General features: G+C 39.0%; 1 protein-coding gene across 4 annotated transcripts in view; it reads left to right on the top strand.

Annotated features, from left to right (window-relative positions):
• The window catches only part of TNFRSF19 (TNF receptor superfamily member 19), an 89685-nt gene that overhangs the window by 60067 nt on the left and 7529 nt on the right, over nucleotides 1–22089 (top strand). For all 4 annotated transcript variants that reach the window (XM_072795771.1, XM_072795773.1, XM_072795770.1 and 1 more), the window contains 3 exons: nucleotides 16747–16911; nucleotides 17355–17480; nucleotides 21682–21784. In XM_072795771.1, coding sequence (XP_072651872.1) covers nucleotides 16747–16911; nucleotides 17355–17480; nucleotides 21682–21784 — 394 coding nt within the window. The remainder of the gene's footprint in view (nucleotides 1–16746; nucleotides 16912–17354; nucleotides 17481–21681; nucleotides 21785–22089) is intronic.

The following is a 22089-nucleotide window of genomic DNA, read 5'->3' as shown; positions in this document are numbered from 1 at the left end:
AAGTACCATCAACTTCCTTTGCAGTGTGAGTCGCCATCGACGCCAGTCTAGTACAGCAGCGTGGTGATGCCTGGAGCAGTGGAGGGGGACTGGGTGCTGCTGCCAGAGAGAAAGGAGCTGGGCTGCCCAAAAGGCAGATAAAACATGCGCTCGGGTATTTAGTTGGAAGAGGTTTGCAATGGAGAATGGTGGTCTCAGCTGAAAGGGGAACCAAGCCTCTGTCCAGGTACAGACTCGGTGACATCTGTCTTAGTTTTTAAAACCAGTTTTTGTAAACACACAGGTTAGCAGTTCAGGTCAGAAAACGCACCAGGCTGTGTTGATGAGAATTAGAAATTGCCAATTCTCTACCTAATTTCATACCATCAGGTTATTGCCAGATAAATGCTGTTGCAGACTTCCTTAACACCTACAACGTACCCAACTTTGAGTGAGAATTTGACTCTCCAGGTAAAAATAAAAAGGTAAATCAAGAGTTAAGAGGCATAGGATAAAATATCACCAACATAGGATATCCCGTGGGCCAGTGGAAGGAGGCGTCTGTCTTAACCCTTTTTAAAGATTTAATCTATGATTAAATGTGCATCTGTTTGCTTGTGAATGCTCTGCTGGGCCAGGCGGCCTTCCAGGCGTCTTCCTCCTTCCCATCTCATTTCTTTACTCAAGTGCGAGTACTTCTCTGGCATGCTGGCAATCCAAAATGTCCAAGTGTCCATCTGAGTGTCACCAGACTCTGTCACAGACAGAGTCAAATTACCTTGTCCAACTAATTGGTCTTTTTTTTCTGCTATAATTTTGCAGTAAGGGAAGACCATTTATATATTTGAAGTAGAGGGGTGCCTGGATGGCTCAATCGGTTAAGCGTCTGCCTTTGGCTCAGGTCATGATCCTGGGGTCCTGGGATAGAGACCTGCATTGGGCTCCCTGCTCTATGGGGAGTCTGCTTCTCCCTCTCCCTCTGCCCCTACCACTCCCCTTGCTTATGCTCAATCTCTGTCTAATAAATAAATAAAATCTTTAAAAAACAATTGGCGGTAGAACCAGACAAATGTACATAAAAATGAGAAAACAGAGATTTCTTCTTCTCTGTCCCTTCCTTTTAGACATCATTTCTATTTGTCCTTTTTTCCTTCACTACCCTCTTTTTGCAAGTAATTTAAATACATACTGTTGTTTTTGCTTAGTGCTTTTTTGTTTCTGTTTATCTGTCACTATGTAGTTCATAAGTCCAGGGCACAGTCTTAGTGCCCAAGGATCTAGGAAGAAATACAATTCATATAGTTTTAGTTCATTCTCTCTAAATAGCTATGCCAGTAATACTTAATATAAGCCTTTTGAAAAAATGCAGAAATCTTGTACAAAAATTGGACTTGGTTGTAGAACTATCGGCTTGCATCTCATCCATGTAGAATTCTCTACAGGGGTATTTAAGGAAGAGTAAGTGCAGGTCCTGTACCTTGTCTTCTGTATGCCTTGAGTGAGAACATTAACCACGGGAGTTGCTTTAAACTCCTGTGCCTGAGCTCTGTGTTGTCAGGGCTACCACTGCTACTGATAGATATTCGAAATTTTTCTTGGGGCGCCTGGCTGGCTCAGTTGGTTAAGTGTCTGCCTTCAGCTCAGGTCACAATCTCAGGGCCTGGGATCAAGCCCTGCATTGGGCTCGATAGGGAGCCTGATTCTCACTTTGCCTCTGCTGCTAGCCCTGCTTGTGCTATTTCTTTCTTTCTCTCTGTCAAATAAATAAATAAATAAATAAATAAATAAATAAATAAATAAAATCTTTTTAAAAATTTTTTAAAAATTTTATTTGCTTATCAAAGTCACAATATTCCTTGAAGTTTAGGTATTTTGTTAATTTTTTATTGTTATATAACATTGCTTAATATTACCAGGTTAGACCATATTGGTAGGACTCTTCGAGATACTTACATAAAAGCAGTGATAACTTTACTCTTACAAAAAAAAAAAAAAAAACAACTTTACTCTTACAAGAAATGCATCTAAACTTCTGGAAGGAACTATTTTGGCTTGTTTTTATTGTTAATTTTCCTTCTGAACTTGACAGTGCTTTAGGGATGTGTTATGAGGACACATGCATGAACAAGTAACTCATTCCATCAATTTATTCAACAGCCTGTCTACTATGCAGATGGTTTCAACTGGGTTAAAATTCCAGATTCTGACATAATAATAATTACAATACAGTGTCTGATTCTGAATAATAATGGGAAAAAAGCATGGCTAACACTTATAGAAATTATACTATATATGAGGTACGATGCCAACCCTTTAAGTAGGTTACTTCATTCAGTTCTCACAAAAATCCCTTCAGGTTGGTATTGTTATATCCTGATTTTACCAATAAAGAAACTGAAGCAAACAGTTGTATTTGCTGGTCATATGACTGCTAGTAAATTGCAAACTGGGGATTTGAACCCAGATCGTTTACTACACAGGTCTTAACCATTAGAATGTGCAGTGTTTTACAGTAACTTTTAAAGCCAGAAAAAGACAAAAAAGGAAGAAAGGATGAAGATATGCTGACACATATGGACCAGAAAGAGACTTCTGACTTAGTCCTTTTTAAAGATTTAATCTATGATCCTTCAGAATCAAAGTGCTTAAATTGGTCAACAAGCAGTGCTTCCAGTTCTAGCAGTACCTGCCAGCAGAGCCCCAGTAAAAACAGCAGGTCAGAACTTTGGAGTACTGGAGTGTTTGCTATTTTAGTTCTCACTTAGTAAATTCAGGTTCATGTAAACACAACTCAAATATGCTCTACATGTATGAGCTGTTTACTGCTAGAATCTGCTCAGTTATTATGTATATTAATTTATCTGGACAATCATTGGTACCATTTTTTGCTTCAGCAATGGGTCTAATTAAAAGCAACTATTCTATATAACTAAAATATTGATGCTGCATTCTTATCTTTAACCCCTTGATTCATAACTGTTCTTTCAGTACCAAAGTATTAACAATCACTTGCCTTATTTTACTCTCTGAAAGATGATTTTAAACCACTGACTTTAGTGAAGATTTTCCAAGAACAGAGATAAAGTTGTAAATAAGAACTGATAACTGATGGACCTGTTATTTAAGGAACTTTATACTCTTCTAATTACACACCTGTTCTATTCTAAAAAACTTGGCACAGTATTTTGATGAAAACTTTCCAGAAGGCAATAAAAGGCTTCGATATTCATATAACTGATGTTTTAATTGCAATATTTGAACCTTTCTTTCTATAATTCAATGGAATTACTGGAATCATTTTTAATAATCTAAGGGAGATTACTATTTAAATGACTTCTTAGAAAAATAATAGAATAAATGTAAATGTGAAGGACATTCCTTAGTGCTTTAAATTTAAGAATGAATATATTTTCCTCTTCCCTCCCCACTCCCCCAAGAAGGGCATTTCACATTTTCTTCATGGTTTCCTTCCAACGAACATGGTAACAGGCTGACAATGGCAATAAAACAGTGATGGGCAGGCAGCCCAGAGGAAAACAGAGATCAATCAAGTCAGAGCTGGCAGATGGAGAGAAGGCTCAAAGATCCTTCATGGGAGCTCTCAGGGTCACCCGCTCTGCACTGCCCTAAATAACAGAGTAGTATCCATCCCATAATGCCACAGAGAGCCTGTCAGTGCCATTGCAATATACTAGATTTCATATAGATGGATTTATTTTGGGTTCCAAAGATATCCTTTCGGCTTTCCCATTCTACTTTGCTTACATTCAGTGGCCCTTCATACAGCCTGGCCAGGTGGGAAATAAAGGTGTAAAAGTTTACTTCTCACGGGTGGGTTCTCTTTATGGTACAGCCATATTTGTTGGTCATCTGGGTTAGTATTCAGAGCAAGCTTGAGGCCACTTTGGGATTCTGCCTTGATTCACTTGCATTTATTTTTTTTTAAAGAGGGATAAAAATTTTTAATTGTTGAAATATATTGGTAAATTGAGTAATCTACATTGTAGTACTAAGTGGCTACACATGGTCATCCTCAAATTAAGAACTTTCCTAATACCCCACTAACCATCAATCACAAGTCCTTGAAAATACTATAGGATTAACTTGATGAGATGCTGTGATCACACAAAGGAGAATGGGAGAATCAATGACTGCAAAGGATTCACAAAAGAACTGGTGATTCGTACAGTGCCTAGGCGTGAGCTTCGGAGAAGGAATCCAGCTCACCAGTGCTGATGTATCAGCAGATGTTCTTACAACATGGCTCCGCAGTGGAAGAGGGCTTGCAGGGCTGTGCTTTTGTGGATGCTCTCTCAGTTCAAAAAAGAAAATCAATTAAAAAAAAAAAACCATATAGGGCATGACCTTGGAAACTCAGCACTCAGAGCATGGTGAAAAATTGGCCTGACATGATGAACTTTTGGTTCTACATGCACACAACTGGCTGTCCTAGTTACAGGTGTTAGAATATACTCCAGCCAGTGTTCACTTGTCACAGATGCTGATGAACAGAGATCTCAAGCTAAAAAACATATATATATATATATATTTGGGTGATGCTTCAAAAGTAAAGTCAGAATGGTTCCTTAGGAAAAAGATGCAAATCCTAGTCTGATTCTCCTATTATTCATTTGAGAAATGTTACTTTTTAAAATCAAATAATCTTGTGTAAGTAATGGGATCTTGCTTACATCATTATTTCTATTTATTATAAACTTCCACTGAGCTTTGCTCCTATAATTTTACTTGGTGACATCATATTTGAAAATCACATTTTGGTTTCATCTTTATTCAAAGTTTCTCATTCAACAGTCAATTTGTAAGTAGTTACAATGGGCAAGTTCACAGAAATAGAAACTGACAATCAAGCAGTACTTCCCTGTTCTCCTTCCATCTCCACCCCCTTGTAATGTCTGATCTGCTTTCTGACTCTGTCACTTTGCCTATTCTAGATGTTTCATATAAGGAATGATATTAATATTTGTCCTTTTGTGTCTGGCTTATTTCACTTAGCACAATGTTTTCAAGATTTGCTTATGTCACACCATGTATTGAATTTTCCCGTTTTTTTAAGGCTTAAAAACATCATTTTATGTATATGCCACATGTGTGTTATCCAGTCATTTGTTGATAGATGATTGGGTTGTTTCCACCCTTCAGCCATTGTGAATAATATTGCTGTGAACACTGGCATAGAAGTATCTATTTGAGTCCTTGTTTTCTGTTCTTTTGAGTATGGACCTAGGAGTAAAAGTGCTGGGTGGTACTGTAATTCCGTGTTTAACTTTTGGAGGACTTTTGCCAGACTGTATCCTCCAGTAGCTGTATCACTTACATTCCCACCAGTAATGTACACCTCTGTACCAATCCTTATTTTCTGTTTTATCATCATCATCATCCTAGTAGGTGTGAGGTGGTATCTCATTGTGGTTTTTATTTGCATTTCCCTAATGACTAATGATGTTGACTATCTTTTCTTGTGCGTATTGGGCATTTGTATACCTTCTTTGGAGAAATGTCTATTTAAGTGCTTTGCCCATTTTGGATTGCTTGCTTTTTGTTGTTGGATTGTAGGAGTTCCTTATATATTCTGAGTATTAAACACTACTCAGATACATAGTTTGTAAATATTTTCTCACATTTCACGAGTTGTCAGCATCCTTGATGATGTCCTTAGAAGCACAAAGTTTTTGATTTTGATAAAACCCAATTTATCTGTTTTGCTTTTGTCGCCTGTGCTTTTGGTATATATTTAAGGAACTATTGCCAAATCCAAGGTCATGAAGATTTTTTCCTCTATGTTTTCCCCTAGGAATTTTATAGCTTTTACTTTTAAATTTAGGTCTTTGGTTCATGTATTAATCTTTTAATACATGAGATAGGATCCAACTTCATTCTTTTGCATGTGGATATCCAGTTTTCCCACCACCATTTGTTGAAGAGACTGTTCTTTCTCCCATTGAACAGTTTTGGTACTCTTGTCAAAAATCAGTTGATCATTGTTGTATGGGTTTATTTCTGGGCTGTCAGTCATATCCCATTGGTCTGTATGTCTATCCTTATGTCAGTACCATACTTTCTGATTATTCTAGCATTTATGGTAAGTTTGGAATTTAGGAAGTGTGAATCCTCCAACATTGTTCTTTTTCAAGACTGTTTTGGCTATTTAGAATTCTTTGAAGTTCAGTATGAATTTTAGGATTTTTTTTTCATTTCTGCAAAAAAAAAAAAAAACCATTGGGATTTTGATAGAGGTTGCATTCAATTGCATGTATCACATTGTTATTTTTTAATGGAGTTTTTACTTAAATCTGTACTTTTTAAAAAGCAAGCTCTACACCCAGTGTGGGGCTTGAACTCACAACCCCGAGATCAAGAGTTGCATGCTCTACTGATTCAGCCAGCCAGGCACCTTATGTATGTCACTTTGGATTGTATTGTCATCTTAACAATATTAAATATTCCAATCTATCAACATGGGATGTCTCTCCATTTATTTGTAAATCCATTTATTCTGCCATTTCTTTCAGCAATGTGTTGTAATTCCCAGTGTCCAAGTTTTTACCTCCTTAAGTTTATTTTGTGGAGGGTTTGGTGTCTATCTTTATAAGGACTCTTGATCTGTGGTTTTCTTTCTCTGTAGTGCCTTCATCTACATAGGGTAATTCTGGCCCCCTAGAAAGTTTGAAGGTGTTCTCTCTTCTTCATTTTTTGGGAAGAGTTTGAGAAGGAGTGATGTGAATCCTTCTTTAAATATTTGGTAGAATTCATCAGTGGAGTCATCAGGTCCTGGGCTTTTCTTTCCTGGGAGGTTTTTGATGACTGATTCTGTCTCCTTACTTCTAATAGGTTTCTAATAGGTTCTGATTTTCTATTTCTTCTGTCTCATTTTTGTTGGTTTGTATATTTCTAAGAATTGTTCATTTCATCTGGTTTATCCAGTATGTTGGTATGCAGTTGTTTGTAGTATTCTCTTATAATCCTTTTTATTTCTATAAAGTCAGTTGCAATGTTCTCTTTCATTTCTGATGTTAATAATTTATATCTACTCCCTTTTTAAAGTCAGTCTGAAGTTTTGTCAATTTTGTTGAACTTTTCAAAGATCAGCTCTTGGGCTTGTTGATTCTCTGTATTGTTTTTCTACTCTATTTCATTTATCTCTGCTCTAATTCTTATTATCTCCTCCCATCTGCTAGCTTTTGGGTTCATTTACTCTTCTTTTTCTAAATGTCTTTGAAAGCTGAAGTTTAAATTATTAACTTTAGATCTTCTTTTTCAATATAGACTTATACTGCTATAAATTTTCCTCTAAGATTCCCTTTTGCTGCATCCCATAGGTTTTGTTATGCTGTGGCTTTCAAACCTTTTCATTCATCTCAAAAGGTTTTCTAACTTCCCTTGCAATTTCTTCCTTCACTTATTATTTAAGAGCATATTGCTTAATTTCTTCATATTTGTAAGTTTTCCTGTTTTCCTTCTGTTAGTGATTTCTAGTTTCATTCCTTCGTGATTAGAAAAGGGACTTTGCCTGGTTCAATTTTTAAAACTTTATTGAAACTTGTTTTGTGACCTCACTTATGGTCTATCCTGAATAATATTCTATGTGCACTTGAGAAGAATGTGTATTCCACTGTTGTTGACTATATCCTGTTATTCTTAGAATAGAATCCAGACTCCACACTACAGTCTTTAAATCCCTCCATGAACTGACCCTGACCAGCTTCCCTGACATCACATCTCCCTCCACTTTCCTCTTAGTTCTTGCTCAGGAAATACTTTTATTTCCTGAGTTATTAATTAACTTTAACTTAATAATTTAGTGTAATAATAATGTGTCTTTTGATAGCATGTGAAACAATATATCTTTGTGAAAAGTTTTAAAATATATGGGAAATGCTTATATATGAAACTTAAAGCAGCATTATTACAATACCCAAAAGGCAGAGAGAACCCAAATGTCCATCATCTGATGAATGGATAAACAAAAGCAGTATATCCAAAGCATGGACTGGTATTCAGCCATAAAAGGAATGAAGTTCTTTTACATGCTACAGAATGGTTGAACCATGAAAACATTATGCTAAGTGATAGAAGCTAGACACAAAAGGCCACATAATATTGTATGATTCCATTTAGATGAAATATCCAGAATAGACAAATCATAGAGACAGAAAGGAGATTAGTGCTTACCAGGAAGTGGAAAGAAAGAAAAATGTAGATTGACTGCTTAATGGGTATAGAGTTTCCTTCTGAGGTGATGAAAATGTTCTAGAATTAGTGGTGATGGTTGCACAACATTATGAATATACCCAATGTCAAAAGTGGTAAATGTTATGTATATTTTACCACAATAAAAAAAATCAGTCCAGTATATATATATATATATATATATATATATATATATATATATATATCACATATATATACACATATATATATACATATATATGTATATACACACACACACAGAAAAAGCTAATTTTGGAATAATATTTCTATCAGTTACTAAAAAGCAAACCACATAGTTCTAAGACCAAAGTCCAAGATGAAAAGAAATAAATGAGGAAGGCTCACTCTTGACATTTATACAATGTCAGAATGCTTGATATAAAGTGGATTAAAAAAATCCAACTATTTTGTTTAGTGGCAGACTCTTTTGTGGTACATCTGGAATTCATATGTTGAGTGCTAACATAGATATTTTTGTTTATCCAGTTTCGATTAACAAGATAAAGCTTACACTCCATAACTGTACCCTCGCCTCAATTAACATTGCAAAGAGTTCTTTGTTAGTATTTTTTGTTGTTGTTAAAGAGCATTACTAGAAATGGATTCATCAGGTTTTAATTTTGTTAAACCTTTATTTGATACAGGATTTTTATCAGTGGTGATAGAAGAGTATAGACAACAATGGATTGAATTGTAGTTTACTTGAAACAAACATAAATGTCAAATATAAAATATTTCAGTGAAAATTATTAGGAAATGCCTAAATTGTATGTTTATGTTTCAGAACTAATTGTCAGTTGAATTACATGTGCCAGAATATGGTTATCAATGCTCACACTTCCAATTATGTTGGAGAGACATGTTATAGGGAAGGAAATCTGATGTATTATTTATTTGCATGTGCTAAACTCTCTGATGAAAACACAAGGTATTACTGAAATCTTGAAAACAGAAACTCAGAAAATACAGTTCATTTACAGCTTGTTTTTCCCTACTGTATTTATTTGCTTCTCATCTAATTATATCATAGAGATCTTAAAAATAACACTTAAAAAGATCATACATTATCTTTCCCTGCAAAAAAAAAATACAATAGCCTCTAATCTTGGGGATAAGACAGTTTGAATTTGTGAAGCTAGGTTTGTGTTTTAAATTAAGTCAAGTTATTTTGTATATGTTAGCTGATTAAGTAGAATTTACTGGTCTGTACAAAACTGGAGCCAAGAATCCTTCACACTATAGTAAATTTTTTGCTCTAAATGGTTGCAAAAAAGCATAGCAAAATTTACAAAAAAAAAAAAAAAAAGCATAAGTTTTGGAGCCAGAGACAAATTAGACTCACATCTAGATCCAACCACCCAATATTTGTTTGATATTAAAAAATATATAGGTATGTAGAGCCTTCTTCATGTACAAAACCCTAACTGTAAAGGATTATTATGACTTTTCAAAAGCAAGTAAGTAAGAGGCTGGCCCTCTGTAGGTGTTTGGCATACGGAAGCCAGGATGGTGTTTTGATAATCTGGGTAGCTGTCTCCAAAAAATAATTATGGGTTCCTGTCATTAACAGTTCTGTAGATGCCTATGTCATTTTCTGCATACTTCTGCATAGTTTTAGGGGGAGAGGCTCAGTAAAAAGATAAGATTAGTGTGCCTGATTTGATAAAATGAAAAGAATGCTTAATCATTCCCTTTTATCCAATTCAGCTAGTAATCAGTTTCCAAAATTAACACCAAAGCGGCTTTCACTGGAAGATGTGCATGGCCTCCCAAAGGTCCTCCCTTTTCTAGCTTCTTTGGTAATTCATTATAAATTAGTCATCATGATGGATGTATTGTTAACTAAGGTTATATTTGACATATAATAACTAAAATAAGACCCCTTTGTGATGAGTCCTTGGAGTACTAATTAAAACTGACTAGAGAAGGTGAAGTTTCTGTCTCATATTCATTCTGCAGGGATAATCAATAATCTTCAAGTTTTGTGTGTTGATAAATCCAAGCAACCCTTGCTCTTTCACCTGTGGTCACATTAACATCACATAAAGAGCATGTAAGTGGAACTGTTATTTGCTGCCAGCTGTTTCCATCTGCACCGTCACCAGCTGGGGAGCCAAGGGTGGAAGCACGTGAGGCAAAGACACTGGTGGCATAATCTCACCTTATTAATTAGAGAGGTCCCTGTTAAATTAACTTTTGGCTCTTTAGAATCTTCCAGTTTCTTTCACAAGTGTTCATTCATCCCATCATTTATCAAAGACACATGGGCACCAGCTATGGTGGTGGATGGTATAGATATGGTAGTGGACAACACTGATGAAAATCCCTGCCCTTGTGGAAGCTGAATTTAAGTGGGAGGTGAAATTGATTCAGGTAGAAGCTAAGTTGCTATTACAAGGACACCCAAAAACATTGCCGCCTAGTTACATAAGATAGATGTTCCCCTCTCCATCTGGCAGTAGTGTGACCAGTCCAGCATGGAGGAGCAGGTCTGCTGCAGGTTGTCATTCAGAGGCCAGCTGCTGACTCCGCAGCACGTTCCCAGCCTTTGGATATCTTCCTCATCAGTAGGATCAAGACTGGGCATAATCTAGCCATATCCAGCTTGCAGTCCACAGAGAAGAGGATGTCTCGGGCAAGCAATCTGTCCCTAAATCGGAGATGACACATACTTTGTGCATCACTTCTGTTCATCCCTCCCATCCCCTGTTGCCTCTAACTTAGACATATCATCATGCCTAGCTGCAAAGGAGTCTGGAAAATATGGCCTCTGGCCAGGCCCCACTTAAACACAAGCCCAATGGGTATGTTTGGGGACACAGGATGGGTTCCAGCGGAGAGAATGACAATGAACCAAACAAGTTAAACACATAAAGTGCCAGAGGGCAGTGAGGACTAGGAAGGTAAAGCAAGCAGGAAAGGGGGTAGGAAGCACTGGTGAGACGCTGTAGTTTTAAAGAGTTTGGTGGGGGGGGAGTCTTGCTAAGTGGGTGATGTTTGCAGAAGGACAGCTGAAGGAGTCATCTGTGCAGCCCGGGATGAGCCTAGCCCATAGGCCGTGAGCAGGAGAGGTCTGTGGGGACAGAGCGTTTGTGGAAGGAAGCGAGGAGGTCGGGACTATCAGAGGTTGTAAGAGGTCATCTTTTGGACTCATTATGGAGTTTAAGATGCATCTCCATTCCAAGTAGAGATCTTCAAATAAGTTATTAGATGAATCTAGAGTTCAGGGAAGCAGCCCAGACTGGAAATAAAAATTTTAGAGTAGTAAAATACAGCATCCTACTCAATCTTATTCTTTACCTATTCTTTAATGTGAAGGCCTTGGGTGTTTCTGTAGGAAGAAATCAGCCAGGCCACAGATCACAGGACTTTCTTTTTTTTTTTTTTTTTTTAAACACTCCCTTTTATTTATTATAGTCACAGAGAGAGAGAGGCGCAGAGACACAGACAGAGGGAGAAGCAGGCTCCATGCACTGGGAGCCCGACGTGGGACTCGATCCCAGGTCTCCAGGATCACGCTCTGGGCCAAAGGCAGGCGCCAAACCGCTGCGCCACCCAGGGATCCCCACAGGACTTTCTTAATAGCCAACATGTCCAAGTGTGCATGGCCGCTCACTCCACAGGAGCTCATCTGGCCTGTGAGATGCTCAGCCTCCTTGATGGTGGATCTGGTATCTACTTGAGCCACTATTTAGTCTTCTCTATGAGGAAACCAAGCCTCAGAAGTCTTGTCCGTGGCCAGGGGGGAAAGCAGTGAGAGCTAAAACAGGGAGGCCAGTTTCCTTCCTCCCACGTCAGCCCTCCTTGAGGAGGGCTCTTGGTCAGGAGGATGCTCTGGGAAGAAGGATCTTCTGTTGAGCAGGTTTGTAAACAGCCTGCTAGGAAGTCAACATGGTTACACATGTAGGGAGATCGGGAGTAGCAGACCTATGGAATTACAAATGAAACCCCCCAGAGCACACATCGGAGCCTGATACTTCTGAACCTTCCCAGACTCATCATAAACATTCCTCTCCTCCTTGCCTCAGTGACACTCAGGCATTGCTCTGTGTGCCTGCTGTGGGCATGCAAGATGAGATCCACACTGAGGCCGAGTGGCCCTGAAATGCTTTCTCGGGGCAGATGCACTCATGCTGAACTGGCTTCATGCACAGCCGGACAGTCTGCCATTCAGAAAATCCCCTGATCTCTCCATGACCTGGCTGGTTTCTCCCAGCAGAAGTGGGCATGGCCTGCACATACACAGGAGCCACATTTTGCTAATCTTTTCCTGGCAAAATGTGTTACTCACTCAGAAGCTACATGCATCCATGGGCCAGCATGGCCCACTGGAGAGGATCCCAAAGTCTGGTTTCAGTTCTCGAGCCATCTTACTTTGTGGTCTAACCTTGAGCAAACTACCCTAAGTCTTGGTTTTCTCATCTTATACAATGAGGGCCATCAGTGCATTGTCACAGCTTTGCCTGGTTGTAAGGGGAATGAAATCCCTGGAGGTCTGTTAGCAGTGTCCAGGGCTAGAATAGCACCCAAAGCCTACAGAAGCTCATTCCGGTCAGGTCTGTGGCCTGCACATTGAGTTCCTAATCTTTTAAGACTTTTCCTTGACTGGTCAGGGTCCAGTAACACAGACCTCTCCATGATATGTGTCTCTCCAGCTACATTCTGAAGCTGTTTAGGGGGTAAGATGTAAGGAGACTATCTCTGCAACTTGGATATTTTGCACCTTGGTCACACTCCGAAGAAGGTAAAAGACTTGTATAAAAACGATTGCCAGACTTTGTTGGTGACCTCTGTTTCCTCTTCTTCTGTTCAGATTCTCATTCAACTTATTTAATGTCTTATAGGATGTCTAAGTCACAGTTAGGTACTCAGTATGTAATTGTTCCGCTAGGCCGAACTCCTAAGGAAATGTATAGTATAAAATTTGCACTTATCTAATGTAATATAAAATTTAAGTTAAGAAAACAGTTCTCACTCTGAAGTAACTTTGCCGGAGGGTATTGCTAAGATTATAGTGGAATTTAATAACTTAATTAGGGTAAGAGATGTCTTTGTATTCCAGAAAAGTTAAAACTTTCCAAAGACTGAACATTCCTGTTCTCTGTTCTTTAGAAGTACTATCAGAATCCTAATAAGGTACGGGTAAAATTCCTTGCAGGCATTCAATACGCTTGGTCAACTATGGACAGGGAATTTAGTCGAGGCATGTGAGTGGAAAGAATCTTTAACCTCAGTATCATTGTAGCGGTCACAGGTCAGCAAAACAATATTTTTTAGTTTGTAGTAGAGAAATCTTTTTCTGAGAAATCATCAGCAACACCTCAAATAACCAGAATTTAATAGAGTAGAAGCCACTTCATATAATTGATACTCACCTCCTCCTCCCTCTCTCCCCCTCCCCTCCTTTTATTTCTTTTCTACTCAAATCAAAAAGAGTTATAAGGAAATAGGCTTTTAGCAGAAATTTATGTGAATTAGTGGTTCTTAAATGATAGACAGCCCAGTCTTCCATAGTGTCCACATAAATGTCTGCATTTCTGTGATGATGGAGCCTAAAAATGATGAGCCCATTTTCTATAAAATAGATTGCTTGCTGTAACTGTTGTCGTAAACTTGTACATATAAACAAAAATCCAGAATGTGGTTTCCAGAGCCCTGCTTCCCATGGAGACCTCTCTGAGACCTTTTCTTATTAGGTGTCAAACGTTGAGAGGTAAAACTATTATGTTTTTCTTGTTCATCTTCAGATGCTACTTCCAGGGAGATGTAGAGAGAAGGGGCTTTACTGAGTGCACTCTTTAAAAAAAATCGATGTTATTATGGCAACTGGATATCATTGAGATTACGATATTAGTACCCTACCATGGAAAGATATTTATTCCTAAGACTTTTATGATTCACTTGGGGAAAATAGATCTTGAATCACAAACCACCAGACTCAAAATCCCCATCAGAGGTATTTTAGCATGTTTATAAAGTTCCTTTCATATGAAGGTACATAAGTTGACTAATATACTTAAAAAGAAGTTAAACAAGAACTTAAAGAATGCTAATCATGATTCTACTTTAATGGGAAGTCCCAATTCTTAGTAGGGTTTTCCTAAATATCCAGTAGCATGTGAATGAATGAGCTGAATTCCATAGTTACAACAGAGTTAGGAACTTTGAGATCTTCACCTCAAATCATGTACTGTGTTGCATTCTGACAATAGCTCTTGCTAAAGCCCTGCATTGGAGCTGGTTTATTTGAGGAAGAATTTCAACTGATCTCGCTCTGAAGTCAACCACCTTTTTCACAAACATAAGCAAGGTGGCAGTTTTCCACAACTGCACCATTTGGTCCAAACAGATAAGAATTCCATTTCCCAAATCCCTTACCCTGTGGGGTAGCCTACTATTTCCCTTGCGCAGGATATGAATTCCTATTCGGTTATTGATTTGTCAGTGTTTGTACAGCTGTGCCTGTGTTCATATATCCTCCTGTGAATTTGTCCACTGATAGAGGCTGTTTCAGATTTAGATTTAATCTCTATCAGGTCAGGGATGTAATTTGTTTAACTTGCTGTATGATGCACTTCAGTTTGTGCTGTTTGATGATTATAGGATGTCTATATAGCTACAAGTGGTAAATATATTTTATGAATATGAAACATGTTTACGAACAAATATCTTTTAAAATGTATGATTGGATTGTGATTCTTAATCATCCAAGCCCAAGGCATATAGCTTAGGTGCCTTCTGGGTAGCAATAGAAGACTTTTATCAATGTGGCCCCAGAATTCTTGAGCCTAGAAATACCAAAATTTGATGTTCCTGGATGATCACTCCTGCTTTCCTATTTTTATCAGTCAATATTACTAGCTCAGAAATTTCTGATTCTAGCCTCAGGTGTCATATAGTGGAAATCAGTCTGATGGGATTGGAGAGATGTGTAGCCAGGGACGAGAAGAAAGGTACCAAATAATGAGTTGGCTTGCATCTAGGTGCCACGCTGCACAAATGGAGATATAAACCTTTAATGTCTAGGATTGTGATATCCATACAACTGCCATTAGCCGTATGTGGCCAGTGAGCACCTGAAATGTGCTTAGTCCAAAAGGAGATGGTGATGTCCATGTGAAATCACATTGGACTTTGAAAGTTTTGTACAAATAGAGAATGTAAACTATGTCATTAATAATTTGTACATTGACTACATGAAAACAATATATTTTAAGATATATTGGGTTAGGTAAAATAGATAAATTTTACCTGTTTGTTTTACTTTTTTTAACATGGCTTCTAGACAACTTCAAATTACACGAGGGACGCATGTTATGTTTCTCTCAGGCCACAGTGATCTGGAGTAACCCTCAGCCTTGCAGGAGCCCCCACTGAGTGGCACTAAGGAAGTGAGAGCATCCGCAGGGAGCAGAAGGGCCCACCTCATCTTGCAGGGCAGGTACCCAGAGGAGGAAAAGGCATAACTGCCTGTCTGTTTAGGCTTCAAGCTCTCTCAGATTCTTCTCAGGTTAGTTAGTAGGTTATGAATTGACTGCACTTAATATAGATTTCTAATTTAAGTGAGTTCATGCTTCCCAGTACCCTAAGAAAGTTAAGTGCTAATTATATCATCATGATTAATAACAGCAATCAGTGGTTCTAGAGCACCGAGTACAGGGCCTGTTCTACATGCTTCACCTGATATAATGCATTTCACCCTTTCAACAGCCAGGTGAGACAGATCCTATTATTACCTCCATAGAACAGAGGTGCGAGTGATACTCTGTGAGATTGAATAATTGGCTCAGGGTTAGAAATCCAGAGGTTAAGCCAGGCAATGAGATTCCAGAACCTTAGCCCTTGACCATGATGCAATACCTCCCTCTAAAATAGAATCTCTTTCTTGACACTTTCTTAATACATTACTGTGCTGCCCAGCCATAGTATAGAAATAGTATTTGTTTGTTTGTTTTTTTCTCTAAAATTTAGCTGTTGTTCAGTAATTCAATAGCCAGGCATTAAAAAATGTTCACTGTCTCAGAGATTGGGGGTCACAATTAGGTTGTGAATGATCCCACTCCTTATTTTCCCTAAAGTTGCCCCAAAAAGCATCCCTTAAGTCAGTGTGTTTGAAAATGTAGGCAGTCTAATTCCAATCAAATAGCAAATATTACACACCTACTATGTGCCAAATGCTGTGTCAAGCACTGGGAGATGGAAAAAGATGAGGAATTCCAGCTGGCAAACAGCTCTGGTCTAGTGGGCCTAAAAGAACATTCAGGCAATGCAATGTGTTGAGGATTGTGTGTCCGCGGTGCTGTGGGAAAGGAGGAGTGGCACATCCACACATTTGGGGTGCAGGGTGAAGGTGCAGTGCTAAAGAGATCTTCTAAGAAGAGGGAACACTGAGCCTTCTTAGAATACCTCCTCTTGTTTTCTGGGGTCTGACTTACCTTCCATGAAGGCCATTATTAAAGATGACCCTCAAGTCAAGTGTAAGCATCAGAGTCTCCGAGGTTGTTGAGAGCCTGCTGACCCCCTTCTTGTGGTTTCCAGGTACCAGTAAGGTCAACCTCGTGAAGATCCCATCCACGGCCTCCAGCCCGCGGGACACAGCCCTGGCGGCCGTTATCTGCAGCGCCCTGGCCACTGTCCTGCTGGCCCTGCTCATCCTCTGTGTCATCTATTGTAAGAGGCAGTTTATGGAGAAAAAACCCAGCTGTGAGTTTGGAGCTCTTTCTGTTTGTTAGCATTTGGGTAAAATGTGTTTGTCATCATTGTCACCAGAGGGTCCACGAGGCCTTGACTGGGACAACAGTCAGGAGCTATAAAGGGACAGAGTGGATGTGGAAAGGGAGTCCATAGCCCCTTGGTCCCCCAGAGGCACCGCTTAATAAGGACATTGAAAAAGCAGCAGCATCCCCTGCCATCCGGCAAAAATGAAAGCCATTCCAAGTTGGCAACAGAAATGCTCTATAATTTGAGCTTTACCATATTAATTCCTATTTGTGCCTTCATGTAAGAAGAAATATTTTTAAATGTGAATGATGGTTGTCTTTCTCTTCAGAAATGTAAGAGCTAGAGGGGTACCTGTCTGCATTAAGGTGTTCGTTGGTCTTTATAGAGGAGATGGTCTTCACTGACGGAATTCTCGCCCCCTGTAGGGTCTCTGAGAGCACAAGACATTCAGTACAACGGTTCTGAACTGTCATGTTTTGACAGACGTCGGCTCAACGAATCTGTTCCCAGAGCGTGTTGTCGGTGCCACCGGGACTCGGCCCAGACCTGTGGTAAGTGCAGCCAGTCAAGAGGCCATTCAGGGAGCACAAGGGACATAGACCTTGCAAACACTTGTCCCTGTTCGTCCCACAGCTAGGTTGCTCTGCTTGGTTTTCTAGTTAAAGCTAATCTTGTTAAATTATTCTCTGTCCCCCAATGGTTTGGGTGTTTTGAGCCTCTTAAGTATCAAACAGAAGCATCTCATTAAAATTCTAGAATTGTTCAGCAACATTTTAAGGCAAGTTTACCTTTATTGTTTTGGGCCAACTGATTGAAAATAGTATCCTCCTTTTGTAGAGTAGGAGTGTATATCTTGTCTTGTCTGTTGGATTCAAGCTGAACTTGGATGTGTCTTATTAATGTCTTTTTGGACATTAATAAGGAAGAGCAGGGAGAAAGATCTATGACAGGGGTTTACACATACCTCAGTTGCCCCTGGGACTACTGGCCGCAAGGAAGTTTAGGGAAGTCATGCAAATGGAAATTGGTTTCTCACCAGGGCAAAAAAAATGGGCAAAGATAATACTTTCTCTGCCACTTACTTATATTCATCAGTATGAGGTTCAAACACTTACACTTCCCTCTTGGCCCCCACTGTGAAGACCCCTCACCTCCTCTACAGAGTAGAATTGGATGGCAGCAGCCTTCCTAGATGTCTGGCCCTTCCTGCCTGGCCTTATGTTCTCATAGCACCTTTAAAGCAATGCCGAGAGTGCCATTTTGTCTCTCAGAGCCGCTCTTGAAGCTGAGTGTTTCAATCCACTTAGATTGACTGATGCTCTTGGAACTGTCCAGTCGTTCTTACCAAGAAATTACAGGATTCCATTTTCTGATCTAACGTTCCATATGTGGAGTAAGAAGTTTTCAGCAGACTTATTTTGCTACTGCTCATTACTGCCTTCTGTTTTAGGAATGGGCTGGGAACAAAATATAAGTCTTTCTGTGGCGTGTGTGGCTCTATTTTTGCCTTTGCCTATGTAGGTAATAGACCTCTAGACAGTCTTGACAATACCTGAGTGATCCCCAAAACACCGCCAGTGCTGGGGTTCCCAGACACTGTGCTGGCACAGCGTGGCTGGGGTCTGAGAGGGCAGGAATAATTCCTGAGAGATGAACTCCAATGTAGTAAAATGCAGCTTTGGGCAAACTCTGTCTCCTCTTAACATCTATCCAAAAAGAAAGATTAAATAGGCAGATGGCGTTGGCGCACATCCTCCTAAAAGAACACCAAGCCTAGAAAGGTTCAGGATAGCTGACCACTTATATGTGGTTTCCTGCTTTATGGCAGTGCCTTTTTTCTTCTGTCTTTTTACTTTGACATAATTTAAGACTTAAAAAAATGTTGAAAGAATGATACAAAGACTTCTGACGCTGTCTTCACCCAGATTCCCCAAATAACAACATTTTATCTCATTTCCACATCTGCTTTAACATTTTTCTAAGTAGCATAGAGATATATGTACTTATACACAATTTTTCCATCTCCGCTTAAAAATCAGTTGCAAATGATGATCTACTTTCCCCTCAATACTAATCATGTTTGTTTCCAAAGAACAAGAACATTTTCTTACAGAACAGCACAGTTTATGAAAATCAGGAAATTGACGTTAAATCAAAGCTATCGTATAATCTATAGAGCGTATTCAGATTTTCTTAATTGTTGCAAAAATGTCCTTTATAGTAAAAGAAAATCCCAAATGACATTGTTGCATTTAGTTGTCAAATCTCTTTACCTTATTTTAATCTGACATAGGTCCTTAATCTTTCATGACATTATTATTTTTGACAAGCACAGGCCAGTAATTTTGTAGAATGACCCTTAGTTTGGGTTTGCCTGATGTTTCTGTAAGACTATATTGAGAAATACTGCAGAGGTGATGCTGTGTCCTTCCCAGTGTCCCTCATCAAGAGTCACAGCATGTGTGGCTGTCCTGTTCTGGTCGGGGTAATTTGGGTCCCTTCGTTAAGGTGGCACCTGCCAGGTTTCTCTGCTGTAACGTTAGTGTTCTTCTCTTTGTAGTTCATCAGTACCTTGCAGGAGACTCTCTGAGACTATGTAAATATGTAAATACCCTGTTAACTCTCCAAACTTTCACCCAGGAGTTTAGCATCCACTGATGATTCTTACCTGAATCAGTCATTACGATGATGGTTACAAACGCTTGTGTTGTAATTCCATCATTCTCTCCACCTTTATTAGTTGGCTTCCTACAGCAAGAAAGAACTTCTTCCTCATTTATTTATTTGAATTAATGTGGACTTGTGGGCTCTATTCCACGGCGTATGCTCCTTTGCTATCATCATTTACGTTGTTACTCACATTTTCCTAGGTTTGGCCAGTGCATGTCCCTTCATGCCGCCTCATGTGTCATTTTGACGTGTCCTAGTTATTCTTTTAGCACTTTCTTAATTTCTGGGACACAAAATAAGTTCCAGGCTCATCTTGCACTTTTGCTGCTTGAGCCCTAGAAACAGTCATTTTGAAAAGGAAAAGCAGTGCCTTTTGCTTTTAAATAATTTTGAAATGTCTCACGGTGAGCGTGACATGGGCTTGCTGAGTTGACTGGCCATGGATCCAGGGAAGTTCCCCATGCTCACAGCAGCACAGTGACATATACTCACTTAGCACAAGGTGGGGCCCACACTGAGAGAGATTTAGGCGAATGTGTGCAGTTATCCAGCCTACCTCACACTGGTTCACAAATGCATGTCAATGTTTAACATTCATTTTCAAAAAGAAAACTATTAATTCCACAATATTTTTTCCTTTTGATAAAAGAGAGAATTACTCATGAAAACTTGGGTTACACACATAAACATATAGATGTATATGTAAACATATAATTTCTCCACATCTTTTTCTCTCTTTCTGTATGTGTCTCTATATTTGTATGCTTTAGTATGTATATGGTTCTATGAAACCAGAATTATATATGTATGTGTATACAGAGAGAAAAGTTCACTAAATGTTGATAGTATATATTTCCAGTTCATGAAGTTAGGTAATAGTTATTTTTAAATTTCTTATCTTAATCCCTCTCTTTAAAATCTTTTTTTTTTTTTTTAATTTCTTTTCTGGGACACCTGGGTGGCTCAGTGATTGAGTGTCTGCCTTTGGCTCAGGTCGGGATCCCAGGATCCTGGGATGGAGTCCCATATCAGGCTCCCCACAGGGAGCTGCTGCTCCCTCTGCCTATGTCTCTGCCTCTTTCTGTGTCTGTCATTAATAAATAAATAAAATATTTAAGTTTAAAAAAATTAAAAAAAAATTTTTTCTTCAGTAGGCTTATATTATCTTTGTAATCAAACATCTATGCTGCCTCAGTGAACAAAATGGTTTGTAAAGATGTGTGTACACATCTAGTTGCTCCTTACATTACATTCCTAGAAGTAAAAAAAATAATAATAATTACTGTGTGTGAGTCTGTGTTTGTGTGTGTTAAGGGTTTGAATGTGTTTATGTTCTTGTTCTAACTGCTAGTCCACTCAGCAGAAATATGCTCTTGTTTCTACCATTTCTGTTCTACCATTGATGTAGGACAGTCTCATTTCACATTTGCTTTCACAGGCTGTGTCCTTACCTTTCAGTGTTATTTTTTATTGTGGTAAAATGTCAGATGAAATGTATCATTTTAACATCATTTAAGTGTGCAGTTCAGTGGCATTGAGTCCATTCCCACTGTTATACAGCCATCGCCACCAGTCATCAGCAGAGCCCCTTCATCTTTCCAAACTGAAGCTCCATCTCCAGTAAAGTGACCTGCCGCCCCCATGTCCCATTTTCCACCAGCCCCAGCACCACCATTCAGCCTGTCTGGGTTTGACTACCCGAGGTACTTCATACAAGCACTTTAGCATTTTTGTAAGATAACAAAAAAGAGAGATTTTTTTTTTAAGATTTTATTTATTCCTGAAAGACACAGAGAGAGGCAGAGACACAGACAGAGGGAGAAGCAGGCTCCCTGCTGCAGGGAGCCTGATATAGGACTTGATCCCAGGACCCCAGGATCATGACCTGAGCTGAAGGCAGATGCTCAACCACTGAGCCACCCAGGCTTCCCAAAAGAGAGAGAATTAAACCTCATATTTCCTTTCCCCAAAGAGTCACCCAAAGGGGAATAGCTGAATTTTCTCCAGCACTGTTGAGCCGGTATTAAAGAGAAAGTTCCCAGAAGACAGCCTTGTGCTTCACACCTCTGCTGGCTTCCCTAGGGCCTGTCCACTTGATTCCATCTCTGTGCTGTGATGAGGCCTGCAGCGGGGACCGGGTGACTCTTGGCTGTAGGGTGCATTCCAAGGCCACTCTTCAGGAGAGGTAACTCGGTATTTTTAATCCATATAATGCATGTCCCCTTGTGCAAATATGCATTCTACTAATCTAGCACTTTTCATGTCAAACTATGAGACATCATTTACAAAATATTATTAATGACATTCTGGACATCGGAGGGGGACAAAGCCTTGGCAAGAGGTAAATGAGTCTCTCAGGGTTACTGATATCCAGTGCGACTTTCTTTATACTCTACACTCCATTAATTTTGTTTTTGTCTCATATTCATGATTTGTGACACTTCTGTCATAACTATGTTGATTAGAAGTAGGTATAAACATTCAGCTTTA

The sequence above is a fragment of the Canis lupus genome, chromosome 24 (genome assembly GCF_048164855.1).
Source record: "Canis lupus baileyi chromosome 24, mCanLup2.hap1, whole genome shotgun sequence".
NCBI lineage: Eukaryota > Metazoa > Chordata > Mammalia > Carnivora > Canidae > Canis > Canis lupus.
The sequence above is the reverse complement of the archived record's forward strand: the minus strand, read 5'-3'. Positions and strand labels throughout refer to the sequence as shown.